The sequence below is a fragment of the Ammospiza caudacuta genome, chromosome 11, assembly GCF_027887145.1.
Source record: "Ammospiza caudacuta isolate bAmmCau1 chromosome 11, bAmmCau1.pri, whole genome shotgun sequence".
Taxonomy (NCBI): Eukaryota; Metazoa; Chordata; class Aves; order Passeriformes; family Passerellidae; genus Ammospiza; species Ammospiza caudacuta.
In genome coordinates this window covers 25,975,743-25,989,254 of record NC_080603.1, presented here as the reverse complement: position 1 = coordinate 25,989,254, position 13,512 = coordinate 25,975,743, and the positions used below count along the sequence as shown (strand labels likewise).

The following is a 13,512-nucleotide window of genomic DNA, read 5'->3' as shown; positions in this document are numbered from 1 at the left end:
GTTGTGGGGAGCTGCTCCAGCCAAAGAAATCCCACAAATCCAGGCAATGCTTGCATCCAAGGCCTCAGCAGCACAAAATCTTCTGATAAAAGATCCATGGAAGCTTTTCCAGGAAGGGGGAAATCTCCAGGGATAACCAGCACAGCAAATATCCAACATTCCTGGGAGAGTCCAGCAAGGAAAACAGGGAGGAGGAAAAGGATTGATGGAAACAGCACAGTTTAAACCCAGATTTTATTACCCCCCCAACACCTGCCACCAACAGGGAGTTCATTATTCTGTCTTCTTTGGACTTGCAGAGGATAACTGGATTTGAAAATGAACTAAAAAATGATGAATCAAAACATCTCAAGAGGTTTTTAATCCTTTATAGCTGGTTTATTAATTAATTGCTGTGCATGTTGCTTTAATCCACTGATCCAGACATGGGATACAGTTCAATACTCATCACACTCCACAGGATTTTCCAATCTTCCTGATCAAGGGCTTTGCAGGGAAGTTTTCTTTGTGTAAGGGAACAGAAATTAGTCTTGAGCTTCCCTAAATATGGATATATGGAATAATCTACAGGTATCATAAAAGGCTTCAAACCATTGTGCCAAAAATGGGGAAAACCTTCCCCATGTGAGAAATTAAAGCTGTAACAGTAGGAAGGGACTCTACCTAAAATCCAGGGAACTGCAATAAAATCTCTCCCTCTGGACATCTTTCCTTATTTTCTCCACTGCAGAAATTGCATGGAAAGATCCCTCAGGGATGGGAGGAACTTGTGGAATTTATATTGCAACGCTTCCACCAGAAATTGAGCTTTAATTGCTGATTCTCTGGAGTATCAACCATAAAATATGAATTCCAGGCCATTATTTTGGGGTGCATGGGAGTTTTGTCACTTTTCCTGGCCCTGTGATGGTTAATGATGGTCTGGGGAGATTTTGCTCCCCAGGGAATATTTATTGGCTGTAAGGCACTGTCCTCACTCTGTCAGCATTTCTGCTCCCTCCCCTCCTGTGGCGTCCTGGGAAATGTGGAGATCTTCCAGCATCTCAGCCAGGCTGATGCGTGGAGCTCCATCATCATCTGTGTCACTCTCCACTGGAATATCTGCATCTAACAACACACAGAAACCCCCCAAAAATCAGTTAAGCAAAGAAAACAAACATCAAACCACCAGGGCAACCCCAAGGGAAAATGGGGGTAAAAATCAAACCAACAACACCAAAACAACCAACAAACCACAAAACAAAAAACTCCTCAGTCCCCTCATGGAAAAAAATTGAATTCTGTATCAAATCCTTCCCCCAGCAGAGATTTTGGGTGCAGGAGAAAAGTTCTCTTTCACTTAAAGGCAAGGAAACAAAACCCATCAGGTGAAACACACCTGTGGAATACTTTGCAGCATTTCTCCAGGCACGAAGAGTTTGGAGAATGTAAATAGAGAATTCCAGTAAAGTGTCTTGCCTCAAACACGATTTAAACATGATTTAATTACACCCAGTGAGGGAGTTAGAAAGGCCTTACTTCTGTAAATGTTGACATTTTTCCTGATGGTCTCATCCTCTTCCAGATCTTCAAGGAAGTCCTGGTATTGTCTGTAAAAGATGTGGGATGTATTTACTCCCTGTTCCTTTGGATTTATGGAAATTCATTCAAAGTGAAATCACAGAAACAAAACCCCAGAGCATCCCCACATTTCCAACTCACCGCTGATTTACCCTCACCTATTAATTCCCAAATCAATTATCTCTCATTTTCCCTTTTTCCCTCTCAGCTGGAGGTTATTCAGAGGCTGCTTTGTCACTGAACAAGGAGAGCAGATACTGAACCTTTCATCATCTGTGTCTGAGGCCTCCCTGTCCCTCTCCAGCTCCTTCAGTTTCCAGTTCCTGCGGCGCTGCCGCTTGCAGCGGTCGAAGCTCTTCTTGATCAGCACCTGCAGGGAAAAGCAGCTCCTTTTTCCACCTCCCAAAACCCCAAATCAGCTCCCAAATCCCCATCTGGGCATCCAGAACCAGCTGGGCTGCCACTCAGCAGTATTATATTGAATTTACAGGGAGTTTGTTGGTTCAAGTATGTCCAAACACTTGGGGAATGGTCCTGAAGGGACAGGCACACACTGGAGTTATTATTCAGCGCCCAGGGATTGGTAATTGGAATAAAACCAACAATTAATGTATTAGCTAGCCATGGTAATTGGAAAAAGACCCAAACAATAAATGTGTTATTTAACCATCACTCAAATATTTAAGGAAATAATCCTTCAAAATCAGATGCTGCTCAAATGTCACTGTTAATATCCTCTCTTCCTTCAGGCACTGCTCACTATAAAATCACACTCCCTCCTAGCCTGGGTAATGGAGGAACTTTGGACAGAGAAAGGGATTTTCTTACCACGTCAGGGATGTGCTGGGGGTTCATCTTGTTGGCAAATTCATCATTTAGGTTGCAGTTGGCCAAGTCAAAGCTAAAACAGAAACAGGGGTTTTATTCTGCTTTATAAAAACCCTGACCTCAGTCTATCGTGTTTGTGCTAAAGGGCAGCACAGGGCAAGGTGCAGCTCCTAAGGAACAGAAATATTTCCAGAGGAAGGGAAACAAATAAAAATCCACATTAATGTGCAGCTCTCCTAAGTCTGAGCAGCTGCAGTTCCCAAATCCTGCTCTGTTGGCACTTTCCAATCTCTGGAATCCAAACTGCAACATCCACTGAGGTGCTGCTGGGCTCACAACATTCATGTTTAAACCGTTCTAAGCATCACCTAATTTGCCTAATCTTACAAATAATTCACATTTGTTATCACTGTATATGATATTCATTAGCAAACAAATAATTAATTGGTGTTTTAAAAATCCTTGCCATTTATTTGTGGCTAAGTTGTGACTCCAAGCTGCACTCTGAAGGCAATCAGCTCTCTTATTTCTTACAATTCTTACATGGAAACTCCTTCTAGAAAAGAGATTTCCTGGATTAGGACCAGGAAATTCCCCACCTTTTGCTGCTTTCATTTTGAAATCAGAGCAGTTCAACACTTCCTGATAGCACATGAATTCAGTCATTAAATAATCATTTAATAAAAGTTCAGAAAAGAAGAACAGACCCCAAGACCAGGTCGCCAGGGTTCAGGATGTGCCCCAGGTGAGTGCAGCAGAAATATTGGTGATCTGTGTCCAGCTCTGAGGTTTTCCTGACCCAGGCTTCAGCCAGAGTGTGCTGTGGGAATGGAAAATAAAACATTCCTTAACCAAACCCAGTTTAACCCCAACATCTGCACTGATTTAAACTCCACTTGTCATTAAATTTGTGTTTCTGCATCACATCCAATGTATCCCTTGCTACTCCTCATTTCTCATTCCATAAAAGTAACGAAATGGACATGGCAACTCCCAGGAATTCCCAAAGGCTGTTTCTATAAAGAAAAACCTATTTTAGCTTTTAACTGAGAAGATCCATTAATTCTAATTAGAAAGAAATGCTTTAACAAGACCAATTCAGTCATTAAAGCTGCAAAGTTAATATTTCAACACCCGGTAACAAGCAGAGTTTAAACTCTGCAAGCAGAATTCCTGGAAGTGGAATTCACGTCCTGCCTGTGCCATTTCCAAACCAAATGGTCCCAAGGAAAGCTTCTGCCAGTGGTGACACCCAGAACAGCCCAGACTGTGCCAGGCACACCCAGCCCATGAGTTCAGCTGAGCAGGAGGCCCAAAACACGAATTAAACAGAGAAACTCACCTTGTTTGAGCGAGCCCCTGCCCCAGCACCTTTTTTCTTCTCATGGACCCTGTTGATGTCCATGATGATGAACTCCTCCAGCTGCTTGGGGTGGAACAGGCTGTTGAAGGGGTGGCGCCAGTAGGTGTTGCCATCGATTTCAGCAACTGCAAAATGATCAGGGAGAGAATTTCTTGTGAAAAAACAACCATTAACTAAAATGCAGGCAACTGCCAGACACAATCTGTTCATCTCTGTAAGTTATTTAGGACATGACCCACATTGCTGCAGGAGCAGCTGATCTGTGGCAGACTTTGCTCAAAGGAATTATTCCTGGATCCATCCTTTCAGAGGGATTCTGCTGCCCAAGCTCCCCAGCACACAGCAAGCAAAGCACAGAATTTCTGGTACTGAAGTGCCTGAAAATTTAATCCAGATGCTGTGTAATTGTAGGGGAATAAAGGTGACACAGGTGAATGTTGAGAACATCCAGGAGCTCAAACTGAGCCTGCACATTCTGCCCAGGGAATCAAGCTTGGGGAACTCTCAGCTCACTATGAAATTTCTACTGCACATTCTTCCCAGGATCCCATGGGAATCAAGCCATGTAACTGTAGAGGAATAAAGGTGACAGAGGTAAATATTTAGAACATCCAGGAGCTCAAACTGAGCCTGCACATTCTGCCCAGGATCCCATGGGAATCAAGCCATGTAACTGTAGGGGAATAAAGGTGACAGAGGTAAATATTTAGAACATCCAGGAGCTCAAACTGAGCCTGCACATTCTGCCCAGGGGATCAAGCTTGGAGAACTCTCAGCTCACTACGAAATTTCTACTGTACAGATCAATTTAACAATATTAAGGTCCAAAGATCCAGGATTTTATGGAAACAAAGCCACAGTAATTGTGCCAGCAGAACCTTCAGGGCTGGGGAAAAGCCCAAACTCACTCTGCAGAGTCCTGGGGTCGATGAGGTGGATGGTGCTGGTCACCCTGATGCACACACAGATCTGGCTCATGTTCCCCAGGCTCTGGGCCAGCTTGGGTGACAGACACACAACATTGTCCTGCAAACCAACACAACTAATTGACATTCCCATTTCCTCCATTTTTTACCAAATCTTCTGAAACAAAATTTTAAACTTTTGTGGTTTTATTTTTCTAGCCCAGTAACTTCAGCATTTCCTGTGTGGATCCCTCCCTAACCCCCCAAACCCTACAACCTCCAAACCCCAACTCTGCCCACAACACCCCAAAGGTGAAGCAGAGGAAGCTCACCTTGCATATGGGAACAATTTCCACAGAGAAAGTGCTTTTGTAGTTGTAGACATTACTGTGAATGTCGTGGGAGATCAAACGTTGGGATGATTTGGATCTGTAAAACACAAAAATAAAGTTTCAGGAAACAAGAGACATCACCTGGAACAGGAGATCCTTGGAACAAAGTGTCTGCATCAAAAATACAAATACTGAGGAAATAGAGGTTAATTTTACCATGGTTAAGTGGAAAACATGGGACTTTGGTAGAAGGGATTTTGTCTGTTTTGATTAAAATACAGATTTTGTACACTTGCACTTAAAAATTCTTTTAAAAGGAAGGATTTAAGACAGTTCCCCACAGTTCTGAGTGCTCAAGGCAATGGACAGAGGAGCTGTACCTGGATGGAACTGTGCACTGAAGGAAGTCCACCATCTTCTGGGCATGTTGCTTGGAAGAGTAATAGAAATCCAGGCCATCTGAAAAGCAAGGAAACCAATCTATTTCTATTCTATTTCATCAAATATAATTCATAAGCTTTTCTCTGCACAGCTCCCAGCACACAAACATGAAAACATCCATCATAAATCCAGGTTATTCTGCCTCCAGAGCCACTCACCATGGATTTCTTTGATCCTTAGTGTGTTTTGATGGAGCCTGTGCTTCAAAATCAGCTGCTCTAAATAGTAAAAAGTCTTCTTGTGCACAGTCTAAAGCCAAACAAACACAAAAGCACCAAGGTTGTTTAAGAAGCATCAAGTACAAAGCAGGATCTCTGAAGAATAAACATTTATATGAAGAGATCACCTAGAGAAAGAACATCCAACTAAACAAAAATATTTCAGATCGCTCTACTTATACCACATTATTTAAAGCTTCCATTTCTCATTTTTGTGTAACTGGTTGCTACAGAGATCTATTTCCTTTAAAGAAGAATTAAATATTTGCCCCACTGTTCCCAAACTGCCTTAAAATAGAGGAGAGCATCAGTTATCCACACAAGATCCTCCTGCCAGCATAATTTTAAAGAATATTAATACTGGACAGCAGAAAGTTTTTCTAAACTGAGTTAGAAAAAATTCAACAACCTTGAACACAAACCATATCCCTGTGGCTAAATGTGAGTACCTTTTTGTCTGAGAAACACAGAAAATCACCCAATTCTTTGCCTGATTGTTCTGCCACGATCAAATAAAAATTCAGTTTGCCTCTACCTTCTGCCTGACTTGCACCACAGCTTTCCAGAAATCCTTGGCTTCAATCCTGTGACAGTCTTCACACATCTGAGACTGAACAACGTACTCCACCACAAACACCTGCTGCAGAACCGCCCCATTTATCACCTGCAAAACAAAATGTTCAAGGTTTAGGCTCTGGTTGGGTCACAAATAACTGCAAGATTTGCCCATCTTTACTGGAACAGACAAAAACTTTCTTCATTCTGATGAATGGCACTTTAGTGACAAAATATAGGCAGGATGAAATCTAACAACAGGAAAAATAATAATTAAAAAATCCTGCTGTTTGCCATAAAAGCTTTTTAAAAGCCACATGGAGAAGGTTGTGCTCCAGTTACCTCTTTCTGAACAGTCAATTTGAGCTTGATCCTCTTGGAATGTGGTTCTGTCCAAATGAATCCTGCATCAATCAGCCGCACCTGCCCGTGGGGAAGGACAAGAGCTCAGTAAAACCAAGCCTAACTCCACAAACACAAACGGTCTGTAGCGAAAAAGTGAATAATCTTAATTAAAAATATATATATTAATATCCCAAATCCAATTAATAGTGCTTAGCTAGAACATGGAGGTTGATTGACATAAAATCAAGATGCTCAGTCTCAGGTCCTTCCCTCTAATAATATTCTGAACCTAAGGGATGCTTCATTCAACTGAAACATGTGAATTTGAGTTAATCTATACACAGACCTCTGCAACCCTTTTTTGTATCATCATAAACCAGTGAGAACAAATATTGCATAAATAATTTCTGAAACGTACGAAAACCTCTGAAATTGAGGTACATTAAAACCACACCAGCTTCCCTCAATTCACTCTGCTCAGCTCCTATCTCTGCAGTAACAATTTTGCAGACCAGACTGTGAAATCCCAGCAGGATCAGTTCTCACCTTACTCAGGGAAGCTTTGATTTTCTTCAGACACAAAGCCAGCAGCTCTCTCGATTCCAGGGCACACTGGATCCAGGTTCCTGGGGGCTGGAGGTACCTGGGATGCAGGGAGCATTTTACCTTACATCACTCCAAGGACGAGCAGCTATTTCCAAAGCTTTCAGTTCAGTAACACCAATGCAACTACAACTTTTAGAATCACAGAAAATCATGGCAAAGTGGCTAAGGTGATTGAGTTCATACCCCCAGCACTGCTAAAGCCATCAATAAACCACATCCCCAAATGTCACATCCACAGGGCTTTTAAATGCCTCCAGGAATGGGGATTTCACCGGGGCCCTGGGCAGCTGTGCCAGGCTGGACATCCCTTTCCATGAAGGATTTTTCCCAATATCCAAACTAACTCTTCCCTGGCTGTCCCCTGCTGTCAGGATGTTCTGCCAGGCTGGACATCCCTTTCCATGAAGGATTTTTCCCAATATCCAAACTAACCCTTCCCTGGCTGTCCCCTGCTGTCAGGATGTTCTGCCAGGCTGGACATCCCTTTCCATGAAGGATTTTTCCCAATATCCAAACTAACTCTTCCCTGGCTGTCCCCTCCTGTCAGGGAGTTGTGCAGAGCCAGGTTCCCCCTGAGCCGCTTTTTCTCCAGGCTGAGCCCCGCCAGCTTCCCCATACCAAACCTGTGCGCTTTTACCTCCTTAAACCACGAAAATGATACATTCTAAGTGCATTCTAAGTATATTTTGCTGCCCTCCCCAGCGATCTCGCGGCTGCTCACCTCTCGCATTGCTTGCAGAAGTGCACCGTGCCCTGCTTGGGGATGCCCTCGGTGATGTCCACCTGGGCCCGCAGGCAGCCCACGCACATGTTGGCCGGGTTGGGCGGGATGGGGACACCGCACTGGCAGCACAGGCTGGGACACGGGGACAGAGAGAAGCACAGTTAGTCATGGCCACGGTCATGGCCACCGGGCACCCCGTTCCCCGCCACCGCTCACATGTGTCCCTGCGCCGGGGCCGCGGGCGCCGGCAGGTACTCCATGGCTGCGGAACACGCGGCGCTTTCCGGGCGGCAGAGGAAGGGGAGGAGACGGCGGGGCTGAGCACAGCCCAGCCCCGGGGAGGGTGGAGCGAGGGGGACGCGGAGAGGCAGGCGGGAACCGTGAGGGAACGCGGAAAGGACCGTGAGGGAGCCATGGAGGGGCAGGCGGGAACCGTGAGGGAACGCGGAAAGGACCGTGAGGGAGCCATGGAGAGGCAGGCGGGAACCATGAGGGGGCTGTGGAGGAGCCCTGATGGAGCCCGGAAAGGACCGTGAGGGGCCATGGAGAGGTGGGGGAAGCGGTGAGGGAGCCGTGAGGAGATAATGACGGAACTGTGAGGGAACGTGGAAAGGACTTTTACGGGGCCATGGAGAGGCGGGCGGGAGCTCTGAGGGAACCGTGAGGGGGCCGTGATGGAGCCGACATGGAGAAGCGGGAGGGAACCGTGAGGGAGCCATGGAGCAGCCCTGAGTGAGCCCCGAAAGGGCGTGAGGGAGCCATGGAGCGGGCGGGAACCGTGGGAGACGTACGTTGTTAAAATTCATTAATTAAGAATAAAATGATATTTTTATTTACAAGGACCACCCACACAGTCCGTTCGCTTTGTATTCCATTTGTAATGTACCATAAGCACCCTATGGAAAGGAGGAACCGCCGTGGCAGGGGGTTAGAATTAAATGACCTTTAGGGTCGTTTCCAACCCAAAGCATTCTGTCATTTGATGATTCTGTGACACCAAGATTTGTTTGTAGATCAGCATTTGTTTCCTGCAGGTTACGCTGGGGAAAAATAAAGCTGAATTGCATCAACACGTTGTGTGGGATTTATTTAATGTGGTAACATCCTGATGGAAATGAAGAGTTCTTTCACTCGAGGACTGAAAATCGCAGCCTGTCAAGCTGTCTGCCGTGTTTTTAATTCTTTGGCACATTTTTCTTTGGTGCGATGCTTTTGTTCACACACTTACTCACTTCTGCTCCTTTGAAATTAAGTTTCTTTGCAGACCTCTCTGGAGACTCTCTATGGACCATATTATTAAAACAATGAAAGGAAAAAGCACAATAAAAAATAAATGTTTCCCTGCTCTGAAGTTTTGTTTCAGAACCTCTGCTGCACAAGTGGGTGTTAAATAGTTTTCACTTTGAAGCCCTGATGAATCACTCAATCTTTGATTTGGGAAATAAAACATTTCCAGGCTGGCATTTGGAGAGTGGCGTTGGGAGAGGGGTGGGACAAAGTGTGTCCTTTATGGAAGCCACATCTTTGAAGCCTATGGGAGGAGAAGTGGATCCTGATAATGCTGGAAAAGTTTCCGTTGCAGATTTATTTTCAACTGCAGATTTATTTTCTCCACCTAATTTTGGTGCTAATACACCAAATCCCACCTCAGCTCAAGGTACAGCCTCAGTGAATATCAAAACTGGGTTCTTTGTAGTCATTGAGGTACTTTGTGCTGCCTGTGAGCTCTGGTTGTCCTCTGGCTTCTGTGGAAAATTTGTGTTTTAAACTGTGTTACAGTCACTTCTGAAGGATTTTATATTTTTTAATATTTTTTATTGCACAAAATGAGGTGAAGAGCACAGCAGCCTGAATCTCACCCCTAATGAAAGCCATATCAGTTTGTTCTGATTTCTTACGTGCTTTTCAGTGAGTATTAAATGTTATATTCATTTTAAATGAGTGTTTTCTGCCTCTACTGCCATATTCTTTCACAGCATTTAAAGGGTCTGTGCAATAGGCAAGGACAGTGAACAGACCATTTAAATACCTGTCAAATTTTAAAATTTCACACTATTTAAAAACAGATTTCAATATAGATTTTTTTTCTCAGGCTTTTTTGCAGGTGGCTGGGCCCTGAAGAAGTCCTTGTAGGTGTTTTTGGGAAAGCTCAAGTGCCAAGGCCAGAAAACCCAAGAGACTTTGTGCCAGCGACAGCAGCTCCCAGCAGCTTCATTTTCTCATTTTCAGCAGGAATGTCCAATGGAATGGTAAATTCATGGGAATATCCTTGTGATTAATGGAACAGACACCTGAGGTCACTATTCCCTCACATTCACTGGATCCAGGAAAGGAGGTGCCCCAGGAGCTCCTGGAGCTCTCCTGCTCTCAGCTTCCCAAGGAGGGATTGTTCTGGGCTGCTGTTTGCATTACCTGTGCTCATTTCAGTATAAAACTCCAGGAATTTAAGAACAGAACCAAACAGTGTTTTACATTTATTTTTTCCTATTCACTCCCTTATAAACTGGGGATTCAGAGCAGGGTGCACAGCACCTCTACGTCACAAACAATAAAAACATCCTCATTCAACTGCAGGATTTCAGTAACAGCATCCAGATGGAAGCATGGGAAGGCTGTGCAATAACAATAAAACCCCTTCCTGATCTTTACTGGTGACCAGTTTAGTTTTGAGGAGGATCCTGGAGACACCCAGTCTGTATTTCTTTACCAATCTATTCTAGAATTCTTTACAAATCTGTTTTCTCACAAGCACTCACACATTCCCAACAATTTTGCTCCTCTTCCTATTGCAGGAAGCCACGATTTAGAGAAGTGGAGCAGTTTCTATTCTGACAACAGAGGAATTGTCAGGATTCAGAGAGGGGAATTAGCAATAGAAGAGTCACCAGAATTCAGAGAGGGGAATTAACAAGAAGAGTCACCAGGATTCGGAGAGGGGAATTAACAAGAAAAGTCACCAGGATTCGGAGAGGGGAATTAACAAGAAGAGTCACCAGGATTTGGAGAGGGGAATTAACAAGAAAAGTCACCAGGATTCGGAGAGGGGAATTAACAAGAAGAGTCACCAGGATTTGGAGAGGGGAATTAACAAGAAGAGTCACCAGAATTTGGAGAGGGGAATTAATAAGAAGAGTCACCAGGATTCGGAGAGGGGAATTAACAACAGAGGAGTCACTAGGATTCGGAGAGGAGAATTAACAAGAAGAGTCACCAGGATTCGGAGAGGGGAATTAAAGGCAGGGCTTTTTACAGGAGCTGTTTCAGCTCCCAGTGCCACTGGAGACATCCTTGGGCAGGAGCAGATTGTGCCTGGCCTGTGTGTGGGGTGGCAAGTCCCGGGTTTGTTCCAAGCCAAGATCCAGCTCCCAGTTTGTAATCAGACATCTCCAGGCTGTCTATTCCTTTGGAAAGCAGGGCTCTCCTTGCTTTTCATCATGGATTGCAGCTGGGAAGTTGCAAAGTGGTAATTTCAGCAAGGGCCGCTGCTTTAGCGTGCCCTCTGTGGTCTGAACAGGAGGAATAACATTCCCTGACTCCCCTGGGACACGGCACTTCCAGGGCTGCTCTCTGTGCATTCACCTGCACTACATTTACTGGGATAATGCTCCAGTTATTTTCCAGTTCTTGCCTATTTCTTCAGTTCTTGTGAGGAACCCAATTAGCAATCCAATTTACAGTATGAGCCACCAGCATTATCACTGCTGAACTTCAAGGCAGGAACAAAAGGAGCCAGAAGAGCTCCTATAAAATAGCTTTGTGACAGGGCTGGGGATATTGTGACATTCCACTCCCAGCTGATGGAGGTGAAACTGTGTTGCATCACCAGCTTTAATGAGCTTTGTCACAGCACAAATACCCGTGGGTTGGCTTTCTTTTCATGTTGTGTGAAACCTGCACGTCAAACACGCTGGGTGCAGTTCAGGGATACCTCTGGAAGTGCTGCCCTGTGTCAGAGAGGGGGATAACTCCCAGCCCTGCTGAGGCAGCTGGCAAGGCTGGATGCTCACAGGCAGAGCTGCTGGGTGTGTGCAGTCAGGGCAGCCAACAGCACCCTCTGCTTCCTAAATCCCTGGAACCTTTGAAAAACTCCTGCTGTGCCTGTCACGGGCTTACAAGCAGCGGGATTTTGCTTTGTAGCCTTTTTAAACCAAAATAACCCAAACTGTATTGAGCTGCTCAAACAAGGAGACATCCCAGATTAATGAAATAGATTTAGATTAAATATGAGAGAGAAATTGTTCCCTGTGAGGCCCTGGCCCTGCCCAGAGCAGCCGTGGCTGCCCCTGGATCCCTGGCAGTGCCCAAGGCCAGGCTGGGCATTGGGAGCAGCCTGGGACAGTGGGAGGTGTCCCTGCCATGGCTAGGGGCAGGATGGGATGGGATTTAATTCCCTTCCAACCCAAACCATTCTGGGATTCTGGGATTCTGTGAAATTGTGGTAACTCAAACATCATGGCTTATCCTTCCTTGATAACCACAGACAGCCACGGCCAAGGTTTCACTTTAAGGCAAAGCACGGACAGGAGCCAGGGGGAGTTGCTTTAGTTGTGTTTGTTACCAGGCTGCACTAGGCATGAGCCTCAGACTGAGAAATAATTGTTTTAAAAGGTAAATATTTGCTCATCAGAACACAAGAGGGACCTCAGGATGATTGTACAGGAGCTGTTTGCTTTTCACTTGCCTTTGGTGATCTTCTGTGTGTCAGCTAAAACATCTCATCCCATTAAAGGAATCCTGGTGAGAGGTGGGGAGAGCTGAGAGCTGCTGGGAGAGGACAGGTGTGGACATCAGGAGAGGTTCAAGTTGGATATCAGGAAGAATTTCTTCATTGAAGGAGTGGTTAAGCATTGGAATGGACTGCTCAGGGTCGTGGTGGAGTCACATCCTGGAAGTGTTAAACCAGCACATGGTTTAGTGGGTTAAAGGTTGGACTTGATGATCTTGGAGATCTTTTCCAACCTCAATCATTCTGTAATTCTATGATAGGAAAATGAGTGTATTTTTCACTGAGTTCTCTGATGAGAGAGCGTGAGAAGAGCAATATGCAGGTGAAAATATTTTGCACATTATTCCTGCTCAAAGGCTGCACATAAAAATTACGGAGAGAGCTGACATTTCCAGATTCACTTTCCTGACTTTCCTTGCCTCACTCTGTCTGGCTGGAGACAAAACCAGGGAAAATGCCAAAAATACACTTCAGTGAATGAAGATTGCTTAAACAACCAGGGAAGGAAAACATGGAAAAAGGAGGAGGAGTAGGAGGAGGAGGAGGACGGGGACACTCTGTCCTTGCAGGGCTTCACCAGAACACTGGGACATTTTAGCATTAAGCATCTTCCCACATCAACCTGAGATGTGCTGAAATAAATGAAATTTGCCAAATGAAATGACAATTAACTCCTTCTTGTTAACTATTCATTATTTCTTTCTGCTCGCTCCAGTCCTCTCTGAGGGCATTTACATGTTACAACTATCCAGCGAGATAAACTCCCGGGGGGAGATGTCGCAAGTGCGGTGGGACGGATCCTTTCCCAGCGCTCCCACCTGCTGGCACAGGCACGACACGGAGTGCTGACACATCCCTGGGAAAAGGTGTTGGTGCAGGTGCTGCTCAGCCTGAGCATTGCAAAACCAG

At 45.0% G+C, this 13,512-nt stretch overlaps 1 protein-coding gene across 1 annotated transcript; it reads right to left on the bottom strand.

The window, feature by feature from the left end:
• Positions 1–356: 356 nt before the first annotated feature.
• On the bottom strand, positions 357–8,146 carry NMD3 (NMD3 ribosome export adaptor). The gene is made up of 15 exons (XM_058812220.1): positions 8,094–8,146; positions 7,875–8,009; positions 7,094–7,190; positions 6,545–6,625; positions 6,183–6,311; positions 5,588–5,678; positions 5,369–5,447; positions 4,989–5,085; positions 4,660–4,777; positions 3,731–3,876; positions 3,096–3,208; positions 2,389–2,461; positions 1,824–1,930; positions 1,519–1,589; positions 357–1,107 (listed from the first exon to the last, which is right to left on the bottom strand). The coding sequence occupies exons 1-15, from the start codon at positions 8,135–8,137 to the stop codon at positions 974–976; spliced, it is 1,515 nt and encodes a 504-aa protein (XP_058668203.1). The 5' UTR covers positions 8,138–8,146; the 3' UTR covers positions 357–973.
• Positions 8,147–13,512: the final 5,366 nt, after the last annotated feature.

Excerpts from the sequence above, each read along its gene's own strand:
- NMD3 (XM_058812220.1), bottom strand. The coding sequence starts at position 8,137 with ATGGAGTACCTGCCGGCGCCCGCGGCCCCGGCGCAGGGACACAT. Across the intron at positions 5,679-6,182 it reads TGGTGCAAGTCAGGCAGAAG|ACTGTGCACAAGAAGACTTT; the intron begins GTAGAGGCAAAC and ends GTTTGGCTTTAG. Across the intron at positions 1,590-1,823 it reads TCAGACACAGATGATGAAAG|ACAATACCAGGACTTCCTTG; the intron begins GTTCAGTATCTG and ends CATCTTTTACAG.